The 26,237-nt window shown below is 56.4% G+C and overlaps 1 protein-coding gene across 1 annotated transcript; it reads left to right on the forward strand.

The window, feature by feature from the left end:
• The first annotated feature begins 708 nt into the window (after positions 1–708).
• On the forward strand, positions 709–24,473 carry LOC129525554 (double C2-like domain-containing protein beta). The gene is made up of 8 exons (XM_055356499.2): positions 709–1,053; positions 6,372–6,446; positions 8,451–8,560; positions 9,100–9,226; positions 15,521–15,678; positions 22,718–22,799; positions 23,645–23,741; positions 24,337–24,473. The coding sequence occupies exons 1-8, from the start codon at positions 934–936 to the stop codon at positions 24,471–24,473; spliced, it is 906 nt and encodes a 301-aa protein (XP_055212474.2). The 5' UTR covers positions 709–933.
• Positions 24,474–26,237: the final 1,764 nt, after the last annotated feature.

Below are 26,237 nucleotides of genomic sequence, written 5' to 3' on the forward strand. Positions count from 1 at the left end.
CTCCCGGCTCACCAGACTCTACTGCGGCAAATTATTTCCATTTGTTCCTCCCCTTAGGCTGTGCTTTCCTTGGGGTAGGGACTCTGCCTCACAGATGTCCATCCCCTAGAGTCTGGCATGTTGTAAACACTTCGTAAATAATGAAGGAATGTGACACCAGTTGACCAGCCCTGCAGCCTGGGAGCAGGCTCTGGGCTTCTGAAGCCATCTGTGAATGTGCATCTTGCTGTCTGCGGACTGCCCCCAAGCTCTGCCCCCCACCATCACCTCGGCCTTCATGCTGGGAGCCGCTTCTGCATGGAAAGCCACAGCTGCTATGAGTGATTGCCCCCGGGGAGGGAGGCAGCTGCACCCAATTATGGCTGCACCCTCCCCCTGGCTTTTGGGAGTTACCATTGCCATTGAGAGACTTGGGGGCAGCAGTATGAGGACTCAGCTGGCTCCTCACAGCCTGCTCAGGGTTCCCAATGGGCCAGAGAGACAGAGGAGCTGCCGTCCTGTGTGTTGGCTGGGGGACTGTTGAGCAAATCAGCTGATCTTCCTGGCCAGGGCCTGTCCCTCTCAAAGCCTCATCTCCTCTGCCTTGTGTGATCCTTGTGACATTTCACAGGTGAGGGAAACTGAGGCACGGGGCCCAGACTGGCAGTTGCACCAGGAGGGCAGGAACACCTTTGGCTGGGTGCCCAGCTCAGGTGGGCCACGCACTGGGCCAGACAGGGAACTGGAGTGACCCACCTGACTTCTCTGGGTCTCAGCTCCTCCTCTGGAAAGTGGGGAGATTATTGTGACTTCCCAGGGTTGGGTGGGACTGGGAGGATGGGTGAGGGGCTGGCATAGAGCAGGTGCTTGGTTGGTGGCAGCCGCCATGGAACGGTGGCACCTGCCCAGGCCAGGCTCATCTGGTCTCACAGGGGCAGGTGAAGCCTCTCCAAGATGGGGCCAGGGTGGGACCTGTGCCCTCCTCTGTCCGCAGCCGCCGTGGGCACGCTGGACTTCAGCCTGCTGTATGACCAGGAGAACAACGCCCTCCACTGCACCATCACCAAGGCCAAGGTAGGCCCCGCCAGCCTGCCCCCAAATTCCCTGGCCCGGGGTCCTCGAGAGGGCCTAGGTCAGGGAGGCCAGACCACACCACTCCCCAGGTTCCTGTCCAGGCTTTTGGATGTCTGCGCTGTGTGGGGTGTGGGGCCAGGAAGGAATTCTTCTTTAAACCTTCTTGAATACCCATCCCCAAGAAAGGCCTTGGACAGTCAGGCATTGCGGGGAGCAAAGAAACAGATGAGAATGGGAAGATGAAGGCCTGGACTGAGGACCCTCGAGCCTGGGGAGGGGCTGCTGATAGGCAAAGAGAGGGGCAGGGTGATGTCTGTCCTGCAGGCCAAGGGAGGGCGGGTTGGGTGCTGGTGCCTCCAGGCCTCCCAGACGCCCTGAGGAGTGGGGACCCCACTTTGCACCCTGGAAGCCGAGCCACTGTAGGAGGCCGATGCCACTCCAGGCAGGGTGTCCAGGGCCTGAGCCCAGAGGCCCTCTGAGCCTCACTACGTGGGCTGGGGTTGTGGGTGCCTGTGGACCCCTCTGCAGCCTGGCCCGGTCCCTGGTGCTGCCCTCTGCAGCCTGGTCCGGCCGCTGGTGCTCCCCTCTGCAGCCTGGCCCGGCCCCTGGTGCTGCCCTCTGCAGCCTGGCCCGGCCCCTGGTGCTCCCCTCTGCAGCCTGGTCCGGCCCCTGGTGCTGCCCTCTGCAGCCTGGCCCGGCCCCTGGTGCTGCCCTCTGCATCCTGGCCCGGCCCCTGGTGCTGCCCTCTGCAGCCTGGCCCGGCCCCTGGTGCTGCCCTCTGCAGCCTGGCCTGGCCCCTGGTTCTGCCCTCTGCAGCCTGGCTTGGCCCCTGGTGCTCCCCTCTGGCTCTGCCGCTCAAGCATGTCTCAGCTCCATGTTCTCAACTGTCCTGTTCCCTTCCCCTCACCCCATCACTCCCTGTGGGAGGAAGGTGCCAAAATTGATGTTCTCTCGCAAGGTAAGGGCCTGCATGGCCAGTAGAGTCTCCGTAGTAGTGCCATGGAAGGGCCTGAGTCAGCCCAGCTCAGATCCAGCGGCTTCCCACAGAGCTGCCTGGGCCCAGCCCCACCCAGCCTCCCAACCTGCAGGCCCCCTGCCCCTCCTCCCAGCCTGGCAGCGAGGGCTGTCCTTGGCACCATGGCCACCCAGCAGGACAGGCTACTGCGTGCCACCCCAGGCTGTCCCCCAGCCCAGCCTGGGCCACATGTGGACTGCCATGGGTAGGTGTGAGTGCCATCCACGCCAGCCTCAGGGCCCTGGTAGGTCACTGAGAGGCCTGCACGCTCCATCCCACCCCTGCCCTCTCCTCTAGAACCACCCATGCTATGACTCAGGGCATGTCCAGCCCTGCCTGGCGGGGGCTCCAGCCCACCCCTAGGAGCAGAACTGAGCATTTGTCAAACCCCAGCTGTGCCAAGGTAGAGACCAAGCTAGACCCTTCCTCCTTTCCCTCTGTCCAACTTTGTAGAGGTGGTCCAGGCCTGGGGACTGGAGAGGTGCCAGCTGCCAGGCCACTCTGGCCAAAGCCCACCCCTTCCTCTCTCCATGCCAGACACCAGGGCCTTCCCTTCCCAGCTCCAGGTGCGTTTGTGTGTATGCACATACATGGCTGTATGTGTGTCTCTGTGTGTACATGTGTGGTACCGTGCGTGCACACATGTAATTGTGTGTCCACTTTGGGCTGTATCCCTCAGGTATCAGAAGTGGGGGTGGGAGGCCCAGTTCCTTCTCTGTGTAAATCCAGTTCTGTAGGGAAGGGGTGGTGCAGGCTGGGGAAGAGCTGGGGCTCTGGGCTGGGGTGTGGGGAGGGGCCCAGGGTGGGTGAGCTGAAGCAGGGCTGGCCTCTGGAGGGCCAAGGTGGGGGCTGGACACCCTGGGGTGCACCCTTGCTTGTCCCCCCTTAGAAGGGTCAGTCTCAGTTTGCCCATCTGTAAATAGGGTTGGTTGTCCCTGCCCTACATGCCTGTTGTGAGCATTAAATGAGTTAACACGCGGCCCCTGGCACTACCAGTTCTGGGAGACTTTTTATTTTTATTGTGGTAAAATACACAGATATACATTTCCCACCTCAACCACTTTTTTTTACTTCTTCCCTCAGCACTCAACCATTTTTAGCATACAGTTCAATTGTGCTAAGTACCTTCCACCTTCACACTGCTGTGAAACCCATCTCCAGAGCCCTCTTCAGCTTGCAAAACTAAACTGGGCCCATTAAACAACAGCTCCCCCTTCCTCCTCCCCTGGCCCCTGGGGAGGCTGCCATTTGGCTTCCTTCTCTATGGATTTGACTATTCTAGGGACCTCATGTAAGTGCAGTCTCCTGGTATCTGTCCTTTTGAGTCTGCAGTCCCCGGGATCTGTCCTTTTGAGTCTGCCTTCTTTCACTCCGCAGAATGTCTTCAGGCTTCATCCCCATTGCAGCACGTGTCAAAACTTCCTTTTCAGGCTGAATGATACTTCAGACTAGAAAGCTCCTCTTCTGAACACTTCACCAGCAACAGCCTCTGAGAGGCCCAGGGCGGGGCAGGGCTAGGTTTTTGGGGAGAGGCTCTCCTCTCAAAGCCAGACCCCCCATCTGTTCCCTCAGTGCCAGTACCAGCCAGGGCCTCCCCCGGGGCCGCTTCCGCCCATCCCCCCTGTATTAGTCCATTTTCATGCTGCCGATAAAGACATACCTGAGACTGTGTAATTTATAAAGGAAAGAGGTTTATTGGACTTGCCATTACACATGGCTGAGAAGACCTCACAGTTATGGCTGAAAGTGAAAGGCACTTCTCACATGTTTGGTGGCAAGAGAGAGAATGAGAGCCAAGGAAAACGGGTTTCCCCTTATCAGGCCATCAGATCTCGTGAGATGTATTCACTACCTCAAGGACAGTGTCAGACCATGAGATCTCGTGAGACATATTCACTACGTCAAGAGCAGTCTGGGAGAAACCTCCCCTTGTGACTCGGTTATCTCCCACTGGGTCCTTCCCACAACCTGTAGGAATTATGGGAGTACAACTCCTGATGAGATTTGGGTGGGGACACCGCCAAACCACGTCACCTCCCGTGAGGCCCACCCCTAAACCATGGGATCAGTTTATGTCTCTTGCCAACTCCCAAGCTGGGGAGCATGTGCCCAAGGGCCCCACTAGCAGCTCCCTGCCCTGGAAACAGCCTCCCCACCTTCCCCTTCCGTGGACAGAGGTCAGGCTTCATGGGAGGCCAGCCCCACAGAAGGTGGAGGCACTGGCGGAACCCCAGGTCAGGGCCAGGGAAGCTGCCTGTTTGGGCACAGAAGTTGGTGGCAGCACAGTGACAGGGCCTCAGGCAGTGCCTGCTGGTCCTTTTGCTTTTGGCGAAATGTGTGGCTGCCCAGGGTGCTCAGGGAACTGCCGGGTGGAGGAGTAGAGAGCAGCAGCAGGGGCCTCGTCACAGTCCCGGGGTCTGAAGGACAGAGCAGGCATCCCTCCCGTCCCAGCATGACAGCGCCCCTCGACCCAGCCTAGCTCCCACGGGTGTCTCGGGGCACGGAGGTGGGACCACGAGAGCCACTGGAAAGACATACGCCAGAACATGTGGTGGCCCAGAGGTTTGTAAGTGAAACGTGTCGGGAAACGTGGCCCAAATGGAAACATTTTAAGCTACAACAAACAAATGTATAAGGACTGTAAGAATAAGACACAGCAGTCAGGCACCGCCTGGTCAGGCCGGGCCACCAGATTCCCAGAACTCTGCGCTTCAGGCACTTGGTGGGAGAGGTGCAAGGCAGGGTGAGGGAGTTGGGTTTGGAAGAGCAGCCTTGTCACCTTGAGCACGTGTAGGGCCACTGAGCCAGGCCCTGTCCCAGAGGCAGCCCCACAGTGCAGGGCACAGCTCAGATGCACCCAGCAGACCTCAGCCACTTCTCCGGCGTCTCATGGGGGCCTGGCGTGCAGGGAAGGGAGCAAACCCTGCCTGCCAGGCCCTGTGTCCACACGGTCTCCCTCCCTCTCACTCCAGCCCTAGGAAGGTGGGATTATTACACCCCTGCCCTTTTTTTTTTTTTTTTAACTTGAGACAGGGTCTCACTCTGTCACCCAGGCTGGAGTGCAGTGGTGCGATCACGGTTCACTGCAGCCTCCGTGTCCCAGGTTCAAGCGATCCTCCCACCTCAGCTTCTCTAGTTGCTGGAACCACAGGCACATGCCACCCCACCCAGCTAATTTTTTAGTTTTTTGAAGAGACAGGGTCTTACTGTGTTGCCCAGGCTGGTCTTGAACTCCTGGGCTCAAGCGCTGGGATTACAGGCGTGAGCCACCGTGCCCGGCCAACCCCTTTAACAGATGATAAAGCTGAGGCTTAGCGTGCAAAGTAACTCATCCACTTCCCAGCTGGTGAACAGGAGCTGAGCCTGGAGCCCAAGCCAGCCAGGCCCCCAAACCTCTGCCCTTTGCCAGTGGCAGGGAAGTAGGTGGTTGGAAGCCCCTGCCGCATCCCCCAGAGCTCCGTCAAACCGAGGTGGGGTGGGCCTGGGAGGGAGCCCCAGCCTTCCCTTGGAGATGGGCCTGGTGTGAGCCGCCGAGCTGCCTCCCCGGCCTGGCTGGGTAGAAGCCCTTTGAATACTATCCTGGGGTTGCCGGCTGCACCCCCACAGATGCCACAGCTGCCTCCCTGCATCCCTGTGCACCATCCCAGAAGGAAACAAATGCAATTTTCAGAGACAAGAGCCTGCTGAGGTCAGCAAAGCCCCTCTCTGTCCAAGCTTCTGTGTGCCTCTGGCTGTGCACGCGTGGCTGGGTTTTCTAAAAGAACCAAAGTGAGAGAGGGGTGCCATCTTGTGGAGGGACCCTCTGTGGCTAGTCTGCTTGTGTGATCTCTGTGGACTGACTGGGAGTTTTGACAAATATGGCCAGAAATGGGGCCTAGTCTCGGACTGTGTCCCGGGGTTACGTGGATTTAGGGTCAGTGAGGGGCGTGGCCACTCAGGAGGCCATGCTTGGTAGATGGGGGACGGGAGTCAGGATGATGGCAGGGCCTGAGCAAAGCGGGGTGGAGAGGGAGGCTCAGAGAAGGGGGAGCCACCTGGCTTCCAGGATGAGGAGAAGAGAAAGTCTGTCCTGACAGAGGCCCCATGACAGCTGCCCTGGGCCAGGATGTTTTGGGGAGGGGAGATTGCATCAGCATTGAGCCATCCTCACTCCCTCCATCTGGAGGTGTGGGGCCCGGGGGCTTCTGTGAAACGGGCCATGAATGGACCCAGCCAGGAGACCCAGGGGACAAGGGCATCTGCAGGCCCTGTCAGTTCCATCTCCCCGATTTCCAGTTCACACCGTTTGCTGTTCTCTGCCCAGGGCCTGAAGCCAATGGACCACAATGGGCTGGCAGACCCCTACGTCAAGCTGCACCTGCTGCCAGGAGCCAGTAAGGTGAGGGGTTCCACCCAGGCCTGCCCACCAGCTGCACCCGCCCACCACCTCAGGCAATGCACTCTGGTCCTTTCGCTTTGGGGCCTGGACTGGGCTGCGGGCACCCAGGGAGGACCACAGCTGCCACTCCCCTCAGAGTCCAAGCAAGCTGATGGGACCTCAACCATTCAACTGCACACAGAGCACCCAGTCTGCCCCACACCCTGTTGCCTCCTGGGGACCTCACGAGTCAGCGTTACCTACCTGCTGATCTGGGGAAACCCCAGGAGAATTTCCAGGCCAGCATTTTATAAGAAGCATTCTCAGCTGGAAGTTACTATTAGGTGCAAACAAAGGACTCCGTGGTTAAATAACATGGGGAAACATTGTTAAACAGGTTTCTGTACCACAGGACTTCTCAGAGCATCTAACGTGTTGATGGGCTGTTCCCTGACTCTCCGTAAGGGGGATGAAGTGGGCAGAATCTGCCCCATGTGTTTGACCACAGGATGCCCTGACTCTCCGTAAGGGGGATGAAGTGGGCAGAATCTGCCCCTCATTCCTACGCCGGATGACCCAAGCGTCCGACCACACATGTGCTCAGGGCACCAGCACAACAGGTGCATCTCAGACAGGAGAGAGAAAAATTGCTGTTAAATAAAAGCATCAAGGTGACCTTGGGCCATGGAAAGTCAGAACTTCATTAGACTTCCTTCTGTGCATCCTACACTTCAGTGCTGTTTTATTTTTAATCTCATGGGGCAGAGTCTGAGTTTACGTGGGGGCCTAAATGGGTAGGCCTGGGGCCCACAGCAGCCCAGGAGGACCACCCCAGAAGGGGCCCTTCCCCCTTCTCTAGAGAAGGCAGGGCTGTAGGAGAAATGGCAGTGCCCCACCACCTACTCCTGGGGAAGAAATGGGCTCCCCACACCGGGTCTTGATGCCCTTATGCTGCAAGAAGGGCTCAGGGATGTGAGGGCCAAGGGCGAGTATGACCAGGGAAGTGTGCTCAGTGACCCTTCATTTGTGGGACTGGAGCCGGCAGTGCATGGCTGCCCAGTTGTAGGAAGTCCCCAGGACTTTCCCTAGTGTTTTATAAAGAGCAGTCTCCTTACAAACAGCTCCTGAAAGCAATGGGAGAGAGGGATTCCTGTGCTCTTTCCACAGTGGGGAACCTGATGCTGCCACAGAGCTGGAATTGGAAGCCCAGGCTGTCTGACCTCCCAGCCTGGGCCAGGTGTGGCAGGCATCAGACCGATTCAGACAAGGAGCTCAGAGCCGCTGGCACAGGAGGAGGGAGTGGCAGCAATATTCCAGCTCGGAGAGGCCACCCCCGAGGCAGACCCAAGGACGGGATGGGTTCCAGGCAGAGGGGACGGTCCACAAAGGCAGGGAATGCCCTGGGAAGGAGACTCCAGTTCCACACAGGCCTCCTGCAGAACCTACCCCGTGGCATCGGGCTGGAGGTGGGGTCCTCCTTGGATGAGCCTCCTATGGCTGCTGCCAACAAATGACCACAAACTTCGTGGCTTAAAGCAGCGCGTTTACTCTCGGACTGCTCTGCAGGTTAGAAGTCCAACAGTGGTCTCTCTCTGGGCTAAAATCAAGGTGTCGGCAAGGCTGCATTCCTTCTGGAGCCCGGGGAGCCCACAGTTTCCTAGCTCTTTCCAGCTTCTAGAGGCCATAGGCCCTCCTGGGATTGTGGCCCCTTCCTCCACCTTCACAGGGGGCCCCATTGCATCTCTCTGGCCCCCTTCCTTGGTGACGTCCCTGACTGTCTTCTCTGTCCATTCTTCTGCTTTTAAGAACCCTGTGACCACGTTGGGCCAGCCAACAATCTAGGATAATCTCCCTATTCTAATGTCAGCTCATTACCAACCCTAAGTCCACCTGCAGCCTCAGTCCACTTGGCCATGTTGATAACACACTCACAGGCTCCAAGATGAGCATGTGGCCATCTCTGGGGGCCATTTTTCTGTTTGACACACACTTTGATGCTAATAAGATCATTTTTCTCTTCTCCAGGCAAATAAGCTCAGAACAAAAACTCTCCGTAACACTCTGAACCCCACATGGAACGAGACCCTCACTTACTACGGGATCACAGATGAAGACATGATCCGCAAGACCCTGCGGTGGGTGAGGGCCCCAGGCCGCCTGCTCCCTCCCCAACCCCCACTCCCACCCGGCTTTTCCTAATGAAGGCAGGACTGGAGGGTCAGATGGTCCCCTGTGGGTTCAACCTCATGCCAGCAACTCCAGCCTGGGGGCTTGAAGAAAGGCAGAAAGGTCTGCCCATGCCAATGGAGCCTGGTGGGTGGAAAAGGGTCACCCTGGCCCCAGTCCCCTGAAGGTGCTTCCTGGGGCCTCTCAGGGTGCTGGAGGTGGTTCCCTCCAGAGAACCGGCTCTCCCAGCCTCCTGGCTACTCCTGGCACTGGTTCTGCCTTCTCCTGTCCCCTCTTCCAACCTGAGGACACTTGTCCATGACGACAGTGCCTGATATCGTGCCACACTCTGCCCCTGTCAGGGCCCAGGCATCTTGTGCGTCTCCCACCCCAGACCAGGGCAGGGCTTGGGGCAGGAGAAGCCAGGGCTGGCCCTACCTGCGCACATCTCCACCATGCCCAGTGCGTCTGAGGCACTGGCTGTGCCCCTCACCACCGCCCCCGCTAGGATCTCTGTGTGTGACGAGGACAAATTCCGGCACAATGAGTTCATCGGGGAGACACGTGTGCCCCTGAAGAAGCTGAAACCCAACCACACCAAGACCTTCAGCATCTGCCTGGAGAAGCCGCTGCCGGTGAGAGGATTGATTGAGCACCTGCTGTGTACCTGGCTCGGTGGCAGGTGCTGGGAAGGCAGAACTTCCTGCCTGTGATGGGACTCATGAGGGGCAGAGTGAGAGGGGAGGGGAGACCAGGGAGGTGAGCATGGAGAGTCAAGGGGGTGGAGGTGAGGAAGGACCCTGGCTTTCACTCTGAGTGGCCACGGGAGGGTGCTAAGCTGAGGGATCACGGGGGATGACATTTTACCAGGCTCGCTGGCCTGGGCTCAGGATGGCTTGAAGAAGAGGGAGGAGAGGGCAGGAGGCCTGGGGAGATGGGGAGAGATGGGCACAACCCTGGCCTGACCTTGGCAGCGGTAGGAGGGCTTGATTCTGAACCGGATGTGCAGGCAGCAGATAGGACGTCCTTGGGTGAGGGAAGGGCAGATCCAAGGTTTGGGGCCTGAGCCACTGAAGCCTGAGGGGCTGTTTGCTGCGCTCAGAGGACTCAGCAGGGACCATGGGTGGACAGGACGTGCAAGGAGCACGCTTGGAACATGTTAGACCTGAGTGCCTGTGAGATACGCAGAGGAGACAGCAGAGTATCCTTTCCTAGAAATGGCATTTGTCTCAACGTTATGTCAGAACAGATTTGCCCCCGGCCTGCTCCAGCAGCTACGCCCTCTGAGTCTTGGTCTCTATGTCCCTCTTCCCTCCCCTATCCTCCCTTGTCTATGGCCTCACCTTCACCTGGTTCATAGGGCTGGTGAAGCCAGGAGTCCCCCGTGCCACTGGGGTCAAGAGAAATCCTGGGGCCTCAGCCTCCCAGTGTTCAGGACACAGGCGGAGGCACGGTCCCCTCGATGGCACGTTGTCCCCCTAAGAGGACTGGGCAAGGGGCAAGTTTGGGAGGACAGAGCCCGGTGGCTGTCCCCAGTGTACCCAGCCCCAGTGGGGCCCGGGGACGTGGACTCACCTCGAGCTTAGCCCAAGTCAAGCCCCGGGGGCGAGTCAGCCTGAGGCCACGGCTTCTTCCTAGAATCCCAGTTACTTTTGCAGAATTTGATCCAATTTTATTCCTTGTCACATTCTCTCCCCCTCAGACATTTGTGTGATGGATATAACTTTTCCTGTTTTATTATTAGTCACTAACCACAGGTAACCCGGTTTTTCCACATGGTCTATGTCACTTAAGAAAGGCAACATCTTAGGAGGCCAAGGCAGGTGGGTCATGAGGTCAAGAGGTCGAGAGAGCCTGGCCAACATGGCGAAACCCCGTCTCTGCTAAAAATAAAAAAATTAGCCGGGTGTGGGGGTGCATGCCTGTAATCCCAGCTACTCAGGAGGCTGAGGCAGGAGAATCGCTTGAACCTGAGAGGCGGAGGTTGCAGTGAGCCGAGATTGCACCACTGCACTCCAGCCTGGGTGACAAGAGCAAGAGCAAGACTCTGTCTCAAAAAAAAAAAAAAAAGCAACACCAGCCCTGCCTTAGTGTTCCTGAGTTTTCATCACTGGCATAAACAAACAACCACGTGGGTATGTACGTGGGGTGTCAGCATGTGTGTGTGTGTGCTCGTGTGTGAATTGTGTGTAAGAGCATATGTCAGTACGTGTCTGTGTGCAACAGTGTGTGTGTCCACATGTGTGGTGTGCGTTCGTGAAAGCATGTGCGTCCCTGTGCATGGCCATGATCAGGGTGTTGCTGGATGCGCTACCGGCTCATTGGTGCCATTCGGGGACTCACAGTGACCGCAGGAGTGCAGCTGGGGATGCACCCCTGGCAGTACAGCCACATTCTGGTGGTACTTTTATTATTATTATTTTTTTGAGACTGAGTCTTGCTCTGTCATCCAGGCTGGAGTTCAGTGGCAAAATCTCTGCTCACTGCAACTTCTACCTCCTGAGTTCAAGCAATTCTCATGCCTCAGCCTCCCGAGTAGCTGGGACTACAGGCGTGTGCCGCCACGCCTGGTTAATTTTTGTATATTTGGTAGAGATGGGGTTTCACCATATTGCCCAGGTGTCTCAAACTCCTGACCTTGAATGATCCACCTGCCTCAGCCTCCCAAAGTGCTGGGATTACAGGTGTGCGCCACCACGCCTGGCTAATTTTGGTATTTTTAGTAGAGATGGGGGTTCGCCATGTTGGCCAGGCAAGTCTCAAACTCCTGACCTCCAGTGATCCTCCTGCCTTGGCCTCCCAAAGTGCTGGGATTACAGGCATGAGTCCCTGTGCCAGGCCTCTGGCGGTAGGTTTTAGAATTTACAGTCTGTGAACATTATCTGTTTTAAGGCAATACTGAGCAAGACCCAGTGGTCTTCATATGAAACAACCCGAAGTACAATGTCCCACCCCTGAAAAAAGAGCTAAAAATATGCCTGCTGGTTGGTTGGTTTTTTTTTTTTTTAATGAGATGGAGTCTATGTCGCCCAGGCTGGAGTGCAGTGGCGCAATGTCGGCTTACTTCAACCTCCACCTCCCGGGTTCAAGTGATTCTTCTGCCTCAGCCTCCCAATAGCTGGGATTACAGGGGCCCGCCACCACACCCAGCTAATTTTTGTATTTTTAGTAGAGACGGGGTCTCACCATGTTGGCCAGGCTGGTCCTGTACTGCTGACCTCAGGTGATCTGCCCGCCTTGGCCTCCCAAAGTGCTGGGGTTACAGGCATGAGCCACTGTGCCTGGCCCCTGCTGGTTTATATTGTTTAATTTTCACACCACACACACTGACACAAGCAGCACAGGGCATTGAGGCCCTCACACACAAAGCTCTGCCTGAGCGGCAGATAGCGAGATCTCGCAGGCCTGGCCTGATCCACCAGGAATGTCTGCCTGAGCACTGTGTTGAAAAGGATTCTGAGGTGGCATTGGAGCCCAGGGCAAATGCTAGGATCGATTAGCCATGTCTGCTCTGGGCGTGGGAGGTGGCGAAGGTGGCCGGTGGGGCATGTATGTCTTCCCTGCTCAACATCCCTGCTCACCTCACAGGAGTCTCATCTCCAGAAAGGGTTAGATGTAGCCAGAGGGACTCACTTTGGTGTTAGGCAGGGCACGGTTGTGAGCAAAAGGAGGTGGCTGGGGCAGCTTAGGGGGCACGGTTGTGAGCAAAAGGAGGTGGCTGGGGCTGCTTGGGGGGCACGGTTGTGAGCAAAAGGAGGTGGCTGGGGCTGCTTGGGGGGCACGGTTGTGAGCAAAAGGAGGTGGCTGGGGCTGCTTAGGGGGCACGGTTTTGAGCAAAAGGAGGTGGCTGGGGCTGCTTAGGGGGCACGGTTGTGAGCAAAAGGAGGTGGCTGGGGCTGCTTAGGGGGCACGGTTGTGAGCAAAAGGAGGTGGCTGGGGCTGCTTAGGAGAGGAGCCTGTTAGAGTCCTAAGGGGATCCAGGGGGACACAGGGCTCAAGCTGGGCATGTCCGTGTGGGCTCAAGCTGGGCGTGTCTGCATGGCTCAAGCTGGGCATGTCCGTGTGGGCTCAAGCTGGGCGTGTCTGCATGGCTCAAGCTGGGTATGTCTGGGTGGGCTCAAGCTGGGTATGTCTGGGTGGGCTCAAGCTGGGTTTGTCTGGGTGGGCTCAAGCTGGGCATGTGTGGGTGGGCTCAAGCTGGGTTTGTCTGAGTGGGCTCAAGCTGGGCATGTGTGGGTGGGCTCAAGCTGGGTATGTCTGGGTGGGCTCAAGCTGGGTATGTCTGGGTGGGCTCAAGCTGGATGTGTCTGGGTGGGCTCAAGCTGGGTTTGTCTGGGTGGGCTCAAGCTGGGTTTGTCTGGGTGGGCTCAAGCTGGGCATGTGTGGGTGGGCTCAAGCTGGGTTTGTCTGGGTGGGCTCAAGCTGGGCATGTGTGGGTGGGCTCAAGCTGGGCATGTCTGGGTGGGCTCAAGCTGGGTTTGTCTGGGTGGGCTCAAGCTGGGCATGTGTGGGTGGGCTCAAGCTGGGTTTGTCTGAGTGGGCTCAAGCTGGATATGTCTGGGTGGGCTCAAGCTGGGTTTGTCTGGGTGGGCTCAAGCTGGGTATGTCTGCATGGGCTCATGCTGGGTATGTCTGGGTGGGCTCAAGCTGTGTATGTCTGGGTGGGCTCAAGCTGGGTATGTCTGGGTAGGCTCATGCTGGGTATGTCTGGGTGGGCTCAAGCTGGGTTTGTCTGAGTGGGCTCAAGCTGGGTATGTCTGGGTGGGCTCAAGCTGGGTATGTCTGGGTAGGCTCATGCTGGGTATGTCTGGGTGGGCTCAAGCTGGGTTTGTCTGAGTGGGCTCAAGCTGGGTATGTCTGGGTGGGCTCAAGCTGGGCGTGTCTGCATGGCTCAAGCTGGGCGTGTCTGTGTGGGCTCAAGCTGGGCGTGTCTGCATGGGCTCAAGCTGGATGTGTCTGGGTGGGCTCAAGCTGGGCATGTGTGGGTGGGCTCAAGCTGGGTTTGTCTGAGTGGGCTCAAGCTGGGTTTGTCTGGGTGGGCTGAGGGCCTAGGAGAGAGGGTTTGGGGTGTGCAGCAGCCAGAAGGAAGAAGCCGGGTAGTCTCGGGAGGGCAAGGAATGGAGAAGCATCAGGCTGGCTGGGGATGGGGAGGCCTGGAGCTGAGATCTGCCTTGAGAGGCAGGCACTGGCAGCTGCTGAGGCAGGGAAGGCACTGGATGGGCTCCCTACCTGGCTCCCAGCTTCTCCAGGGTGAGGAATGTACCAGAACTCTGTCTTCGGGGTTCTCCTGAGGGAGCCACATCCAGCACCCTGAGAGGCTCCAGGAAGCACCTTCAGGGAACTGGGGCCACGGTGACCCTTTTCCATCCACCAGGCTCCATTGTCATGGGCAGACCTTTCTGCCTTTCTTTGAACCCCCAGGCTGGAGTTGCTTGTATGAGGTTGAACGCACAGGGGACCATCTGTCCCTCCATTCCTGCCTTCACTAGTACAAGCCTCCAGTGGGCCCTTAGTGCCAGGCCCTTGCCCAGCCCTGAGGTATTAAAGATGACGCAGGTATTATCTGGATGTGGTGGCTCATACCTGTAATCCCAGCACTTTAGGAGGCTGAGGTGGGTGGATCACTTGAGGTCAGGAATTCGAGACCAGCCTGGCAGACATGGCAAAACCCTGTCTCTACCAAAAAATACAAAAATTAGACTGTGTAGTCCCAGCTACTCAGAAGGCTGAGGCAGGAGAATCGCTTAAACCCGGGAGGCAGAGGTTGTAGTGAGCCACGATCGTGCCACTGCACTCCAGCCTGGGTGACAAGAGTCAGACTCTGTCAAAATAAAAATTTACAGGTAGAGTTCCAACTTCAAGGAACTTAGGGGCTGGGGCAGACCCCTGAGGAAGCAGGGGGCCACACCGGGCCATGACAGGATAAACCCGAGGCAGTGGGCGCGCAGAGGGGACGGCCAACCCACCCTGAGGGTCAGAAAAGCCCCCCAGGCCCAGAAGGACCAGGAACTTATCAACGGTGAACACTGAGGAGGTCAGAGGAGGGTGCTGGAGCTGTGGATTAAGGGTGCGCAAAGGTGTGGAGGTGGGACCCGGCTTCAAAGCCAAGGGAAAATCAGGGCGGGCTGTGAGGAGGACCTGGTGGAAGACCGTCCGTGGAAGCCGAGCGCGCCAGGCCGGGGGCTGCAGACCCGTGAAGGGCCGCTTAGCACTAATGTTAGGCTCTGTGTGCCTTGCAATCTGTGGCCACCATGCAGCTCTGTCCTTAGGGCAAAAGCAGCCATAGAGAAGCATCACGGAGCTCGCAAGGCTGCGTTCCAACAACATGGTGTTAATGGAAGCTGAAGTGTGAATTTCATGTCATTTTCATGTGTCACAAAATATTTTTCATTTCATTTTTCTTTCTGCTATTCCAAAAAGTAAGAACCAGCTGGGCATGGTGGCTCATGTCTGTAATCCCAGCACTTTGGGAGGCCAAGGTGGGAAGATCCCTTGAGCCCAGGAGTTTGAGATCAGCCTGGGCAAAATAGTGAGACCCCTGTCTCTATTTTTTTAAAAAAGAAATTGTTTAAAATAAGGGTAAGAGCCATGCTTAGCTCACATCCCACACAGAGCCAGGCATCGGGCCTGATCTGGCCCCCAGGCTGCAGTTGCCAACCCCTGGGCTGGCCCTTGCTGGGCTGTGAAGGCCACCGTAGGCCACATGCAGCCAAGAACAGGGAGGGTGTGGGTGAGATCCAGCCCTGGAAGAGCCCTTGGGAGGGAAGAGATGACAGAAGGGCTGTGAGTTCACAGTGAGGCCACTCACCAGGGACCGTGACCAGGCCCGGCTGCAGCAGCTGGATGGGCGGGCTCAGGAAGAGGAGGCCAAGGACGGCCAAGAGAGGGGTGGGAGCAGGTGAGGACTGAGTGACCGTCCCGTCCAACAGGTGGACAAGACCGAAGACAAGTCCCTGGAGGAGCGGGGCCGCATCCTCATCTCCCTCAAGTACAGCTCGCAGAAGCAGGGCCTGCTGGTAGGCATCGTGCAGTGCGCCCACCTGGCCGCCATGGACGCCAATGGCTACTCGGACCCCTACGTGAAAACGTGAGTGTGCCGTGCATGTGACCACCTGCCACATCTTCACCTCCAAGGACGGGGGTCCGTGTGCCAGCTCCGTGGTCCCAGGTGGCAGGCACCCAGGGAGTACCTGAGGTACAGGGGCGCCTGCCACGTCTTCACCTCCAAGGATGGGGGTCCGTGTGCCGGCTCCGTGGTCTCAGGTGGCAGGCACCCAGGGAGTACCTGAGGTACAGGGGCGCCTGCCACGTCTTCACCTCCAAGGACGGGGGTCCGTGTGCCGGCTCTGTGGTCCCAGGTGGCAGGCACCCAGGGAGTGCCTGAGGTACAGGGGCGCCGTGTTCCCTGATGGGCTACCTTGGCAACTCCAGGGGTTAAGCATGGCCAGCCCATTTCACAGATGGGGAAACTGAGGGACAGAGAAGCTGAGTGGCTTCCCAGGGTCATGCAGATATTAGTTATCACCTGATGCTATGTCCAGGCCTCTCTGTGACTGAGGGGCCCAGGAGGGGCCATGAGTCGGAGGAGGGGACAGAAGGCGGGGCCAGTGCCAGGGGTAGCCAGGAGGCTGGAGGAGGATGCAGAGGAACTCTGCCAGGCCTTTGCAACTGCCCACATTTGCCCAGCCCTATACTGGGGCCACAGATGTGGATAAGAGTCCACCCAGCTCTACCAACAGGGCTGATGGTGGGCCTGGGGAGAGACACTAACTCAGGGGGCCATGCCAGGTGGCCTGGGCCACAGAGCTGTGGAGCTGTGAGCCTGGTCAGGAGAGGCTGTGTAGCTCTGAGAGCCAGGCAGGAGCTGGCGACCCTTTGGAGAGGGTGCTACAGGTGCCACAGTGACTACCGTCAGTGCTCGGGGCTCTTCAGAAACTAGGTAGGTATGAGTGTGAGCTCACAGGGAGACTCTGGAAAAGTGAGACTTGGGGAGGAATTTAGTTCAGCAGAAAGGAGGGGCAGGTGCTTCAGGGAGGGGGAATGACAGAGGGATGGCCCTGACCTAGGGGACACCAAGGACCCAGGTGACTAAGGCCTCAGGGACATCTTGGCACCATGAAGAGGCCAGTACTCCTCGTGGCACAGCTCTAGGGGCACCATTCCCATGGCCATGATCATATTTCTGTCACTTTAAAAATTGTATGTGGCAGGTGCAGTGAGTTACACTTACATTCCCAACACTTTGGGAGGCCAAGGCAGGAGGATTGCTTGAGGCTAGGAGTTTGAGACCATCCTGGGCAACATAGTGAGACCTCCATCTCTACAAAAAAATTAAAAATTAGCCTGGTGTAGTGGCGTGTCCCTGTAGTCCTAACTACTTGAGAGGATTGCTTGAACCCAGGAATTTGAGACCAGCCTTGGCAACATACTGAGACCTTGTCTCTACAGTTAAAAATAGTAATAAATTAGGCCGAGTGCAGTGGCTCGTGCCTGTAATCCCAGTACTTTGGGAGGCCGAGGCGCACGGATCACCTGAGGTCAGGAGTTTGAGACCAGCTTGGCCAATATGGGGAAACCCGTCTCTACTAAAAACAAAAAAATTAGCTGGGTGTGGTGGCGGGCGCCTGTAATCCCAGCTACTTGGGAGGCTGAGGCAGGAAAATCACTTCAACCTGGGAGGCGGAGATTGCAGTGACCCGAGATCACACCACTGCACTCCAGCCAGGGTGACAGAGCGAGACACTGTCTCAAAATAATAATAAACAAATAAAAATAATATGACAATAATGGGATGGCCACTTTGGGAAGCAGCTGATAGTTCCTCAGAAAGTTAAACACAGAATCACCATTTGATCTGGCAATTCCACTCCTAGTTATATACCCAAGAGATAAGAAAAACATGTCCATCCTAAAACTTGTGCAGGAATGTTCATAGCAGCACTGTCCACAACAGCCAAAAGTGGAAACACCCCAAGCGTCCGTCCACTGATGAATGGATACACAAATGAAGTCTGTCCCTGCAGTGGAATATCAGCCCTAAGAAGGAGTGTAGCAGGTGCGTGGACTATCAGCCCTAAGAAGGAGTGTAGCAGGTGCGTGGAATATCAGCCCTAAGAAGGAGTGTAGCAGGTGTGTGGAATATCAGCCCTAAGAAGGAGTGTAGCGGGTGTGTGGAATATTAGCCTTAAGAAGGAGTGTAGCAGGTGCATGCTACACGGTGGGAGGACCTTGAAAACAAGATGCTAAGCGAGAGAAGCCAGACACAGACGGCCACGTGTTGCAGGACTCTATTTCTATGAAGTGTCCAGAATAGGTCAACCCACAGAGGCAGAGACTAGATTTGTGGTTGCAGGAGCCAGGGGAAGCTTGAGGGGACATGGGCAGTGTGTAGAATGTGGTACTATGAAGTTAAAAATGAATAAATTTGAACTAGAGGAATTATTGTAACATGGACAGCTGTCGAAAACACAACAAACGACACACACAGTAGGATACTGGTTTGCGTATATATGTGTTTTTTCTTCTGACTTGTCATTGACTTGAATCTCACGCGTATATATCCTTGCAGGAGGATATGCAATCTGAAGCCAAAATGGTGTGATTTTTTTTTTTTTTGAGACAGAGTCTTACTCTGTTGCCCAGGCTGGAGTGCAGTGGCGTGATCTCAGCTCACTGCAACCTCTGTCTCCCAGGTTCAAGCAGTTCTCATCCCTCAGCTTCCCAAGTAGCTGGGATTACAGGCATGCGCCACCACGCCAGGCTAATTTTTGTATTTTTAGTAGACGGGGTTTCACCATGTTGGCCAGGCTGGTCTTGAACTCCTGACCTCAAGTGATCCACCCACCCTGGCCTCCCAAAGGGCTGGGATTACAGGCGTGAGCCACTGTGCCCGGCCTATGGTGTGACATTTTTAAACCAGTTTCAATGCCCACCTGCCAGATGGACAGGAATTCCAGGGTCACCTGCTGGGTTGCCCAGAAAGCAGAGTCTTACCTGCTGTGACAGATGGTCTGGTCAACTTCCACAGGCAGGTGGGGGGCCATCTGGGCAGGGCCTGTAAACTGTACCACAAGCTCCTCCCTGCCACAGGTGGCTGTTGTGGGTGCTGCTGGACCCCTGCAGCTGGGTCCCACCTGCCAGCCGTGGGCCAGGTCACGTGGCCTTTCAAAGACAGGTCGAGCTGTGGGCCACTCCCTATATCTGAGCCACGCCTCACCTGAGACCTCCACGTCTGTTTCAGACACCCTGGGTGAGACACGAGGGCTGCTGCTCAGGGCTCCTCAGGGGTCCCCATCTCTGAAAGGCCCCTTCATGGACCAGGGGCCTCTTCCTCACTAAAGCAGAGGAAATAAGGGCACAGATTAGATGGTAAGAGGGGCACCCCTCAGCTGCATCCTAGACCTGGAAGAGAGTGTGGCCTGTGCCCCAGAAGAAAGGGAGGGACGTATCTAGTGGTTGATGCTGAGGGCCAAAGCTAGATGGGTCAAGGCCTTTTGTCTGCACTATTATTTTTATTTGTTTTCTTTATTTCTTCCTTTCTTTTTTGAGACAGTGACTCACTCTGTCACTGGGCTGGAATGCAGTGATGCGATCACAGCTCACAGCAGCCTCAAACTCCTGGGCTCAAGCAGTCCTTCCCCCTCAGCCTCCTGAGTAGCTGGGACTACAGGTGTGCACCACCATGCCTGGCTAGTTGTTTTTTGTATTTTTTGTAGAGACTGGGTTTTGCCGTATAGGCCAGGCTGGTCTCAAACTGCTGGACTCAAACGATCCTCCTAGCTCGGCCTCCCAAAGTGCTGGGATTACAGGTGCAAGCCACCATGCCCAGCTAGCACCATTATTTTTATAAAGCTCATCTCTGGTGATACTTGCCCCAGTTTCCCCAGGCTGGAAGTTGACCCCAGGCCCAGCTCTTGAGGGTTTGATGGAAAACCCCAGGAGTAGCAGTGCCTGTGACAATCGCTGACATGTCAAGTTACACGTAATATCCCTGAGCTGCGCGATGGCTGCGTGTGACGCGCTCAGCAGCCTGTGCTGTCGCTCCTGTTGTTATCTCCATTTCATGCCAGCGAAAATGGCAGTAACTGGCAGCAACGTGCTGTGCCACCCTGGGCAACTCCCTTCTCTGGCTGTCTTATGTATAACCAGAAGGGGTTTCTTCTCAAAGCCACAGGCAAGCAGAAGGCACTGTGCAGAGGGCTCAGAGGTACACGGCACAGGGCGGCTCTGTGAGCCCCGGTGGCCAGGACCACTGTCCTGACAGCAAGGGAGGGAGAGACGCCACAGGGTGGGCCTCAGGGGCTTTGCAGGGTGGGCTTGTGCCAGAGTAGGGTGTGCTCAGGGAGGGTGCTGAGGGATCTCCCCAGAGTGGTCAGATGAGGAGGGAAGGGCACTTCTGGTAGAGAAAATAGCAGAACAGAGGGCAACGCTGGCGGAACTGTCCATGGCTGAAGGTGCCGAGGCTGGAGCCTGTCGTGGAAGTCTGGTGGCTGAGTGAGGGGTCACCAGATGGGCACAAGTTGTCCAGGCTGAGGGTGCAGAGATCCCAAAACAACTTTCCTTCCAGGGGCTTGTGAAGGCAGGGCACGCAGGACCCTTCTGTCCCTGCTCCTCACCCGTCACCAAACAGGCCAAGGACAGTTCACAGCAGACACAATACCAATACGTAGAGAAATGGCCAAGGAGCATAGTAAGTAACTAAGGAAATCCGCTGTTTCCGGGTGGCGGGCTTAGGGGAATCCCCCCAAACTTTTTTTAAATCAGGTTTATTGAGGTACAGGTTGAGCGTCCCAAAGCTGTAAATCCAAAACCCCAAACATTCCAAGCACCGACATGACGCTCAAAGGGAATGCTCATTGGCGCGTTTGGGATTTCAGATTTTTGAATTTTTGAGTTAGGGATGCTGAACTGGTAAATATACTGCAAAGATTACGAAATATGAAAAAATCCAAAATTCAAAACATCTGGTCCAAGCATTTCAGATAATGGATCCTCAACCTGTATCATTCATATCCAGTGAGTTTTTCTTTTCTTTTCTTTTTTTAGAGACAGGGTCTTGCTCTGTTGTCCAGGCCAAAGTGCAGTGGCGCAATCATAGCTCATTGCAGCCTTGAACTCCTGGGCTCAAGCATCTTCCCACCTCAGCACTGTGAATAGCTGGGACTACAGGCATGCACCACCATGCCCAGCTAATTTTTAATTTTTTGGTAGAGATGGGGTCTCGCTGTATCACCCAGGCTAGTATAGTCTTGTTTCCACCACCAGAATCAACATAGAGAATATGACCCCAGAAAGTTCCCTGGCCCCAGGCAACCACTCACCTGTTTTCTGTCTCAATAGTGTTGCGGTTTCCAGACTTTCCCATGAAACAGTCAGATAGTGTGTTGCCCTGTGAGTCCGGCTTCTTTCACACGGAGGAATGCGTTTGAGATTCATCTGTCAGTTGCATGTACCAAGAGTTTGGTCCTTTTTGTTGCTAAGTGGTCTTCCATTGTGTGGGTAAACCACAAGTTTGTTGTTGATGAGTTCCCCAGTTGAAGGGCGTGTGGTTGTTTGCAATTTTTGGTGATGGTAGAAAGCTGCAATGAACAGGTTTTTGTGTGGACATATGTCTTCATTTCTCTCTCCTAATCCCAACTTTTGTCCACATGCATTTTCTAGTGCTTCTGTAATAAACCAGTATTATTTATGCCATGAAAGTCACAATTTTAAAATATGCAAAGTAAAGCAACTATGAGATATCATTTTCTGCCTGTCAAACCAGCAACGAGTTTTTAAATGATAGCATTCAGCTTTGTCGCAGGCACTGTGTGTCAACCATGCAGCCTTTCTGGAGAGGAACTGGGCAGAATAAGCTGGACATGGGCATGTCTTTGGGCGGTGCCTTCACTTCTAGGGATGCAGGTTAAGCTGGACATGGGCGTGTCTTTGGGCGGTGGCTTCACTCCTAGGGATGCAGGTATTCGCTGGACAGATGTTTGTTAAGCTCCCTGGTGCCAGGCCCAGGGAGTTGGTCATGGGTGAGACCCCAGAGACCCCAGAGCACATTCAGCAGGGACAAGGCAATTGTCATGCAATTATCTATGCAGGAACAGGGTGAGAAGCTTTGCAAAGAAGTTGGGGACCTCTTGTCCCCTTCTCCAGCCTGCATATGACCTCCCTGTCATAGAGAAAGGAGTCTGAGCCTGGCTTTCAAGCACCACACTTGTGCTTGCGGGCTGTGTGACCTTGGGCAAGTCACTCCCCCTCTCTGAGCCTCAGAGGAAGACAGCTGTTCTGCATCAGAATCTAAGGCCTTAGTGGCTGTGGAGGGAAGAACATCTAGGTGGCCTCCCTGTGACTGCACAAAAGGTCTTGTCCTTCCTCAAAGCTCCAGTGGAGGTAGTGGTGATGGTTGTACAACTCTGGGAGCCTACTAAAGGCTACTGCATTTTACACTTCAGAAGGATGGATTTTATGATATGTGAATTATATCTCAATAAATCTGCTATTTTATAAAAGAAGCTTGAGGCCGGGGGTGGTGGCTCACGCCTGTAATCCCAGCACTTTGGGAGGCCAGGGCAGGTGGATCACCTGAGGTCAGGAGCTAGAGACCAGCCTGGCCAACATGGTGAAACCCTGTCTCTACTGAAAATACAAAAATTACCTGCGCATGGCGGCACATGCCTGTAGTCCCAGCTACTCTGGAGGCTGAGGCAGGAGAATCACTTGAACCCGGGAGGCGGAGGTTGCAGTCAGCCATCTGAAAAAAAAAAAAAAAAGAAGTTTGAACAAGAGACCAACTCTGCTAAAAACTCTGTTCTGGTGGGAAACGTGAGCTTTATGAAAATTAGACTTCCAGAAATGAGGAAAAACCCCTTTCCTAGGGGGATGGAGGGCGCCCCCCAGGGTTAACTTCAGGAATGTGTGTGTGAACAGAAGTGCGATGGATGAAGGGACCACTTGCTTCTCGAAAACAACGTCTCGCCTTTGCCACAAAATAGCGTTGGGAAAATCCAATGACTAGGACAAAAGAAGGGCCCAGGAATCTCTCTCCAGGGACAGAAAGCTCTTTGAATACCTGCTGGCTTGATCTATACCCCATAGCATGTCCCCATCCTCTGCCTGTCCATTGGATGTAATTCCAGATACCTGAGGCCAGATGTGGACAAGAAATCCAAACATAAGACAGCGGTGAAGAAAAAAACCCTGAACCCGGAGTTTAATGAGGTGTGAGGGGCTGGTGAAGCTTCATGAAGGCCATTCCTCTGCCCCACAGCAGTGGGGGTGTGGCTGGGTTTTCAAAAGGTCATGGCGCGATGGGGAGGGTGGTCAGAGACGGTGGGGAGGGGCCGCACCAAACCACAGACACAGGGGAGCTGGGGGACCCCTGGAAAACTCTTGGCAGGACTTGTCGGATGTAGGGCTGGGGGGAGGGAAGTGTTGAGGGGAGTCCCGGGTTCTTATGGAGGCAACAGGGCAAAGAGGGGGTGAGAAAGATGGGGAGAAACTCTGTGTGGGGCAAGGGGACTCGAGACACCCTGGGGCCCCAGGAAGTCTTCCGCCCAAGGCGGCAAGTATGGCTGGAAATGCGGATTCCCCCCAAGGAACAAGAAGGAAAGAAGAGCAGAGGGGCTTTGGGTAGAGCCCACGCCACACCAGTGATCCAGATGCAGGCAGGGGAGGTCGAGAAGATGCTTCCAGAGAGTGAGGGGAACCCCGGATGGAAGGGAGGGTCCCACAGAGAAGGGAGGGGTCAGCAAAGCCAGGCCCCAGAGAGGCCCAGGATGACAAGGACTGTGGGGCGTGCAGTGCCTCTGCAGTCAGGAGGCTCCCGGGGTGTGGGGAGAGCAGGCTCAGGGACAAGGAGCAAGCGGGCGAGGGGACAGGGGCCCTGAAGACCCCAGTGGAGCTCAGGGGGAAGTGGGCGAGACATGTAAGCATCCACCCCTCATCCACTCTGAGCACTGATCACCCCCGTCCCTCCTCTTTCCCTACACCTCATACCCCTCCTGGCCCCCGGCCAAGGCCCAGGCCTCGTGGCATCAGCCCTAACACTCCCTTCTTGCCAGCAGGAGTTCTGTTACGAGATCAAGCATGGGGACCTGGCCAAGAAGTCCCTGGAGGTCACCGTTTGGGATTACGACATTGGAAAATCCAATGATTTCATTGGTAAGGGGGCATAGTGGGAACACCGTCTCACTGTGTGCCTGTCCTGGATCAGGCCACAGCCCCTCTTTCCTGGTCCATGGGGAAAGCTGGAACCACGGACCACCTGCCCCTAGGTCAGGGGCCTCAGACCTTCTCCAGCCTGACCCTTGTGCCCCAGGAAGAGACAGACCCAGAGATGGAAGGAGTTCTGGGAGGGTCACACAGCACTCTGTGGTGGAGCACAGACAAGAGACAATGATGGGCAGTGCCTCGGGCTGGACTCTGAGCCCTAGAGTCCCCAAATTCCCAGTGGGCCTGGTGGCTGCGCATAGTGGGGCTGCCTGGCCCTTTCTCCCCTCTTCAGGCCCCCATTCCTTGACCCCTGATGCTGCCTTTGCACCCTGCCCCTATCCCTGCCCTGGTGGAAGAGAGACAGGATGGCTGGGCCCTGACGGGGCCAGAGTGTGGCATGGAGGTCAGGTCCTGTTCATGCTCAGAACTCAGCGGGCAGTGGGAGAGGCTGGCCTTCGAGCACAGAACCTGGGAGGGGGCATGGGCCCCACGCCTGGGAGTTGGGGGTCCCTGTGCCCCAGCTGCCCCTCCTGTCCTCCTGCAGGTGGTGTGGTTCTGGGCATCCACGCCAAGGGGGAGCGCCTGAAGCACTGGTTTGACTGCCTGAAGAACAAGGACAAGCGCATCGAGCCCTGGCACACGCTCACCAGCGAGCTCCCAGGGGCCATGCTCAGCGACTGATGCCCACCCGCCATTGCTACCCCTGCCGCCACCTGCGCCTAGCACTTCCGGCCCCGGGCTTCCCCAGCAGCCACCAAGGCCTGTGGCCCCCACACTGGGGGAGATCCAGAACCCCTGCTTGGACACAGAGCCACTGCAGTCCCCGCTCGGAGGATGTGGAGGGCTCAGCCACTCTGGGACGGGGAGGGCAAGGAGCTGGGGTGGGGGGCTCTCAGCCCTCTGGCGCCCAAGAGGCCGGTGGTGGAAAGAGACCTCAGCACCTGCCCAGGGGAAGGGGACACGCCCATCTGGGAGCAAAGACCCTTCTAGAGGCCAGCCCTGGTTGAGAGGACAGGAGTGTGGGGGTGCCTTGGCAGACAGTGGGAACAGAGGAGGGAGGTGGTGAGCAGACAGACAGGTGGAGGATGGGACCTTGAAGACTGGCTGCTCCAGCCCAAGAAAGCCTGACTGCATCCCTCATCTCCTTCGCTGCTGGACAGATGGAAGAAGCGGGCCTGCCGGCCGAAAGTCTGCCAGAGTTCCCGGAGGCTCCTGATGACGGGTAAATTGGCACATGCTTCACTCAATTATTCCACAAGCCCTGGGGGTGAATGAGACACAGGGCCTGCCCTCAGGGAGTTCCCATCTAGTCAGGAAGCTGGGAACAAACCATTCCAACTGGGGTGAGAAATACCAAGACCAGCTTGGCCAGTCTGCAAGTACTGTGGGCTCTGTTGACTCTGCCGGGAGGTCAGGGAAGGCTTCCTGGAGGAGGTGGTGCTTCCGTAAGGCCTATGGAGGGTGAGTGGGGGCTTCTAAAAGCAGTCCAGGCAGTGGGAGTGGTCTAAAACGGCCTGGAGAGAGAAAGCCAATGGGGCCGGGGTGCTGTGGACCCAGGGTCTCCTCTCCAGGGGAGGGTTTGTTAGGAAGGTGTGAGGCTCGAGGCAGGAGGTGGGGGACGTGATGGAAACACCATGGAGAAACTGGTGTGGGCTGAAGTTCAGACCTCAGACCCAAGTCTCCCACTCTGATCTCTTTCTACTCCTGAGGGACCTCAAGGGCGGAGCCCGCCCCTCCTCCTTCCCGGCATAAGCATCAGGTCAGCTGCGGTGGAGAAAAGGGTCCCTTGTGCTTGGGAAAAAAGCAAGCATTCCTACACGTCCTGACTCTCCCCTCCCCTCCCCTCCACTCCCTGGCTCACACTGGGGGCCTCCGGGTGCTTGCTCATGGCATCTTGGTCCCACTACCGCCACAGATGTCCCTTTTGGGAGTAATCAGTGGCCGTCCAGGGACTTGTCCACCCTCCAGGAGCTGAGCAAGAATCACCCGGGCTGGTGGGCCTGTCTGCTCCCCTGAGTGAGACTCCCCAGGAGGCTTGAGATTATCTGAATCTTGGGGCCCATGCCTGAAGCCCACAAACTTTCTCTGCCTACCAAGGGCCCCTCAGGAACGCTGGGTGAACAAATACAGAGCCAAGGAGTTGCACAGCCAGAGTCCCAGTGTGATGCTCAGCCCATCAGTGTGTGATGGAAACAGAGGCCCAGAGAGGTCAGGTGACCTGCCCAGGGCCTTCCAGCCCCCACACAGCTGGGACCAGGATCCACAGCCCCCAGCCCAGAGTGCTGGACACCACACTTCAGGGGAATTGGCGTTCTGACCTCACACCAGAGAGGTCCTGCTAGCTGCCAGCCTGGGGCTCCCCCGCCTGCTGCCCACCCCTTCAACACTGATAGAGGGACTCACAGGCACGACGGTGGGACCTTCCAACTGCAGACACAAAGCACA

The sequence above is a fragment of the Gorilla gorilla genome, chromosome 9, assembly GCF_029281585.2.
Source record: "Gorilla gorilla gorilla isolate KB3781 chromosome 9, NHGRI_mGorGor1-v2.1_pri, whole genome shotgun sequence".
Classification (NCBI taxonomy): domain Eukaryota; kingdom Metazoa; phylum Chordata; class Mammalia; order Primates; family Hominidae; genus Gorilla; species Gorilla gorilla.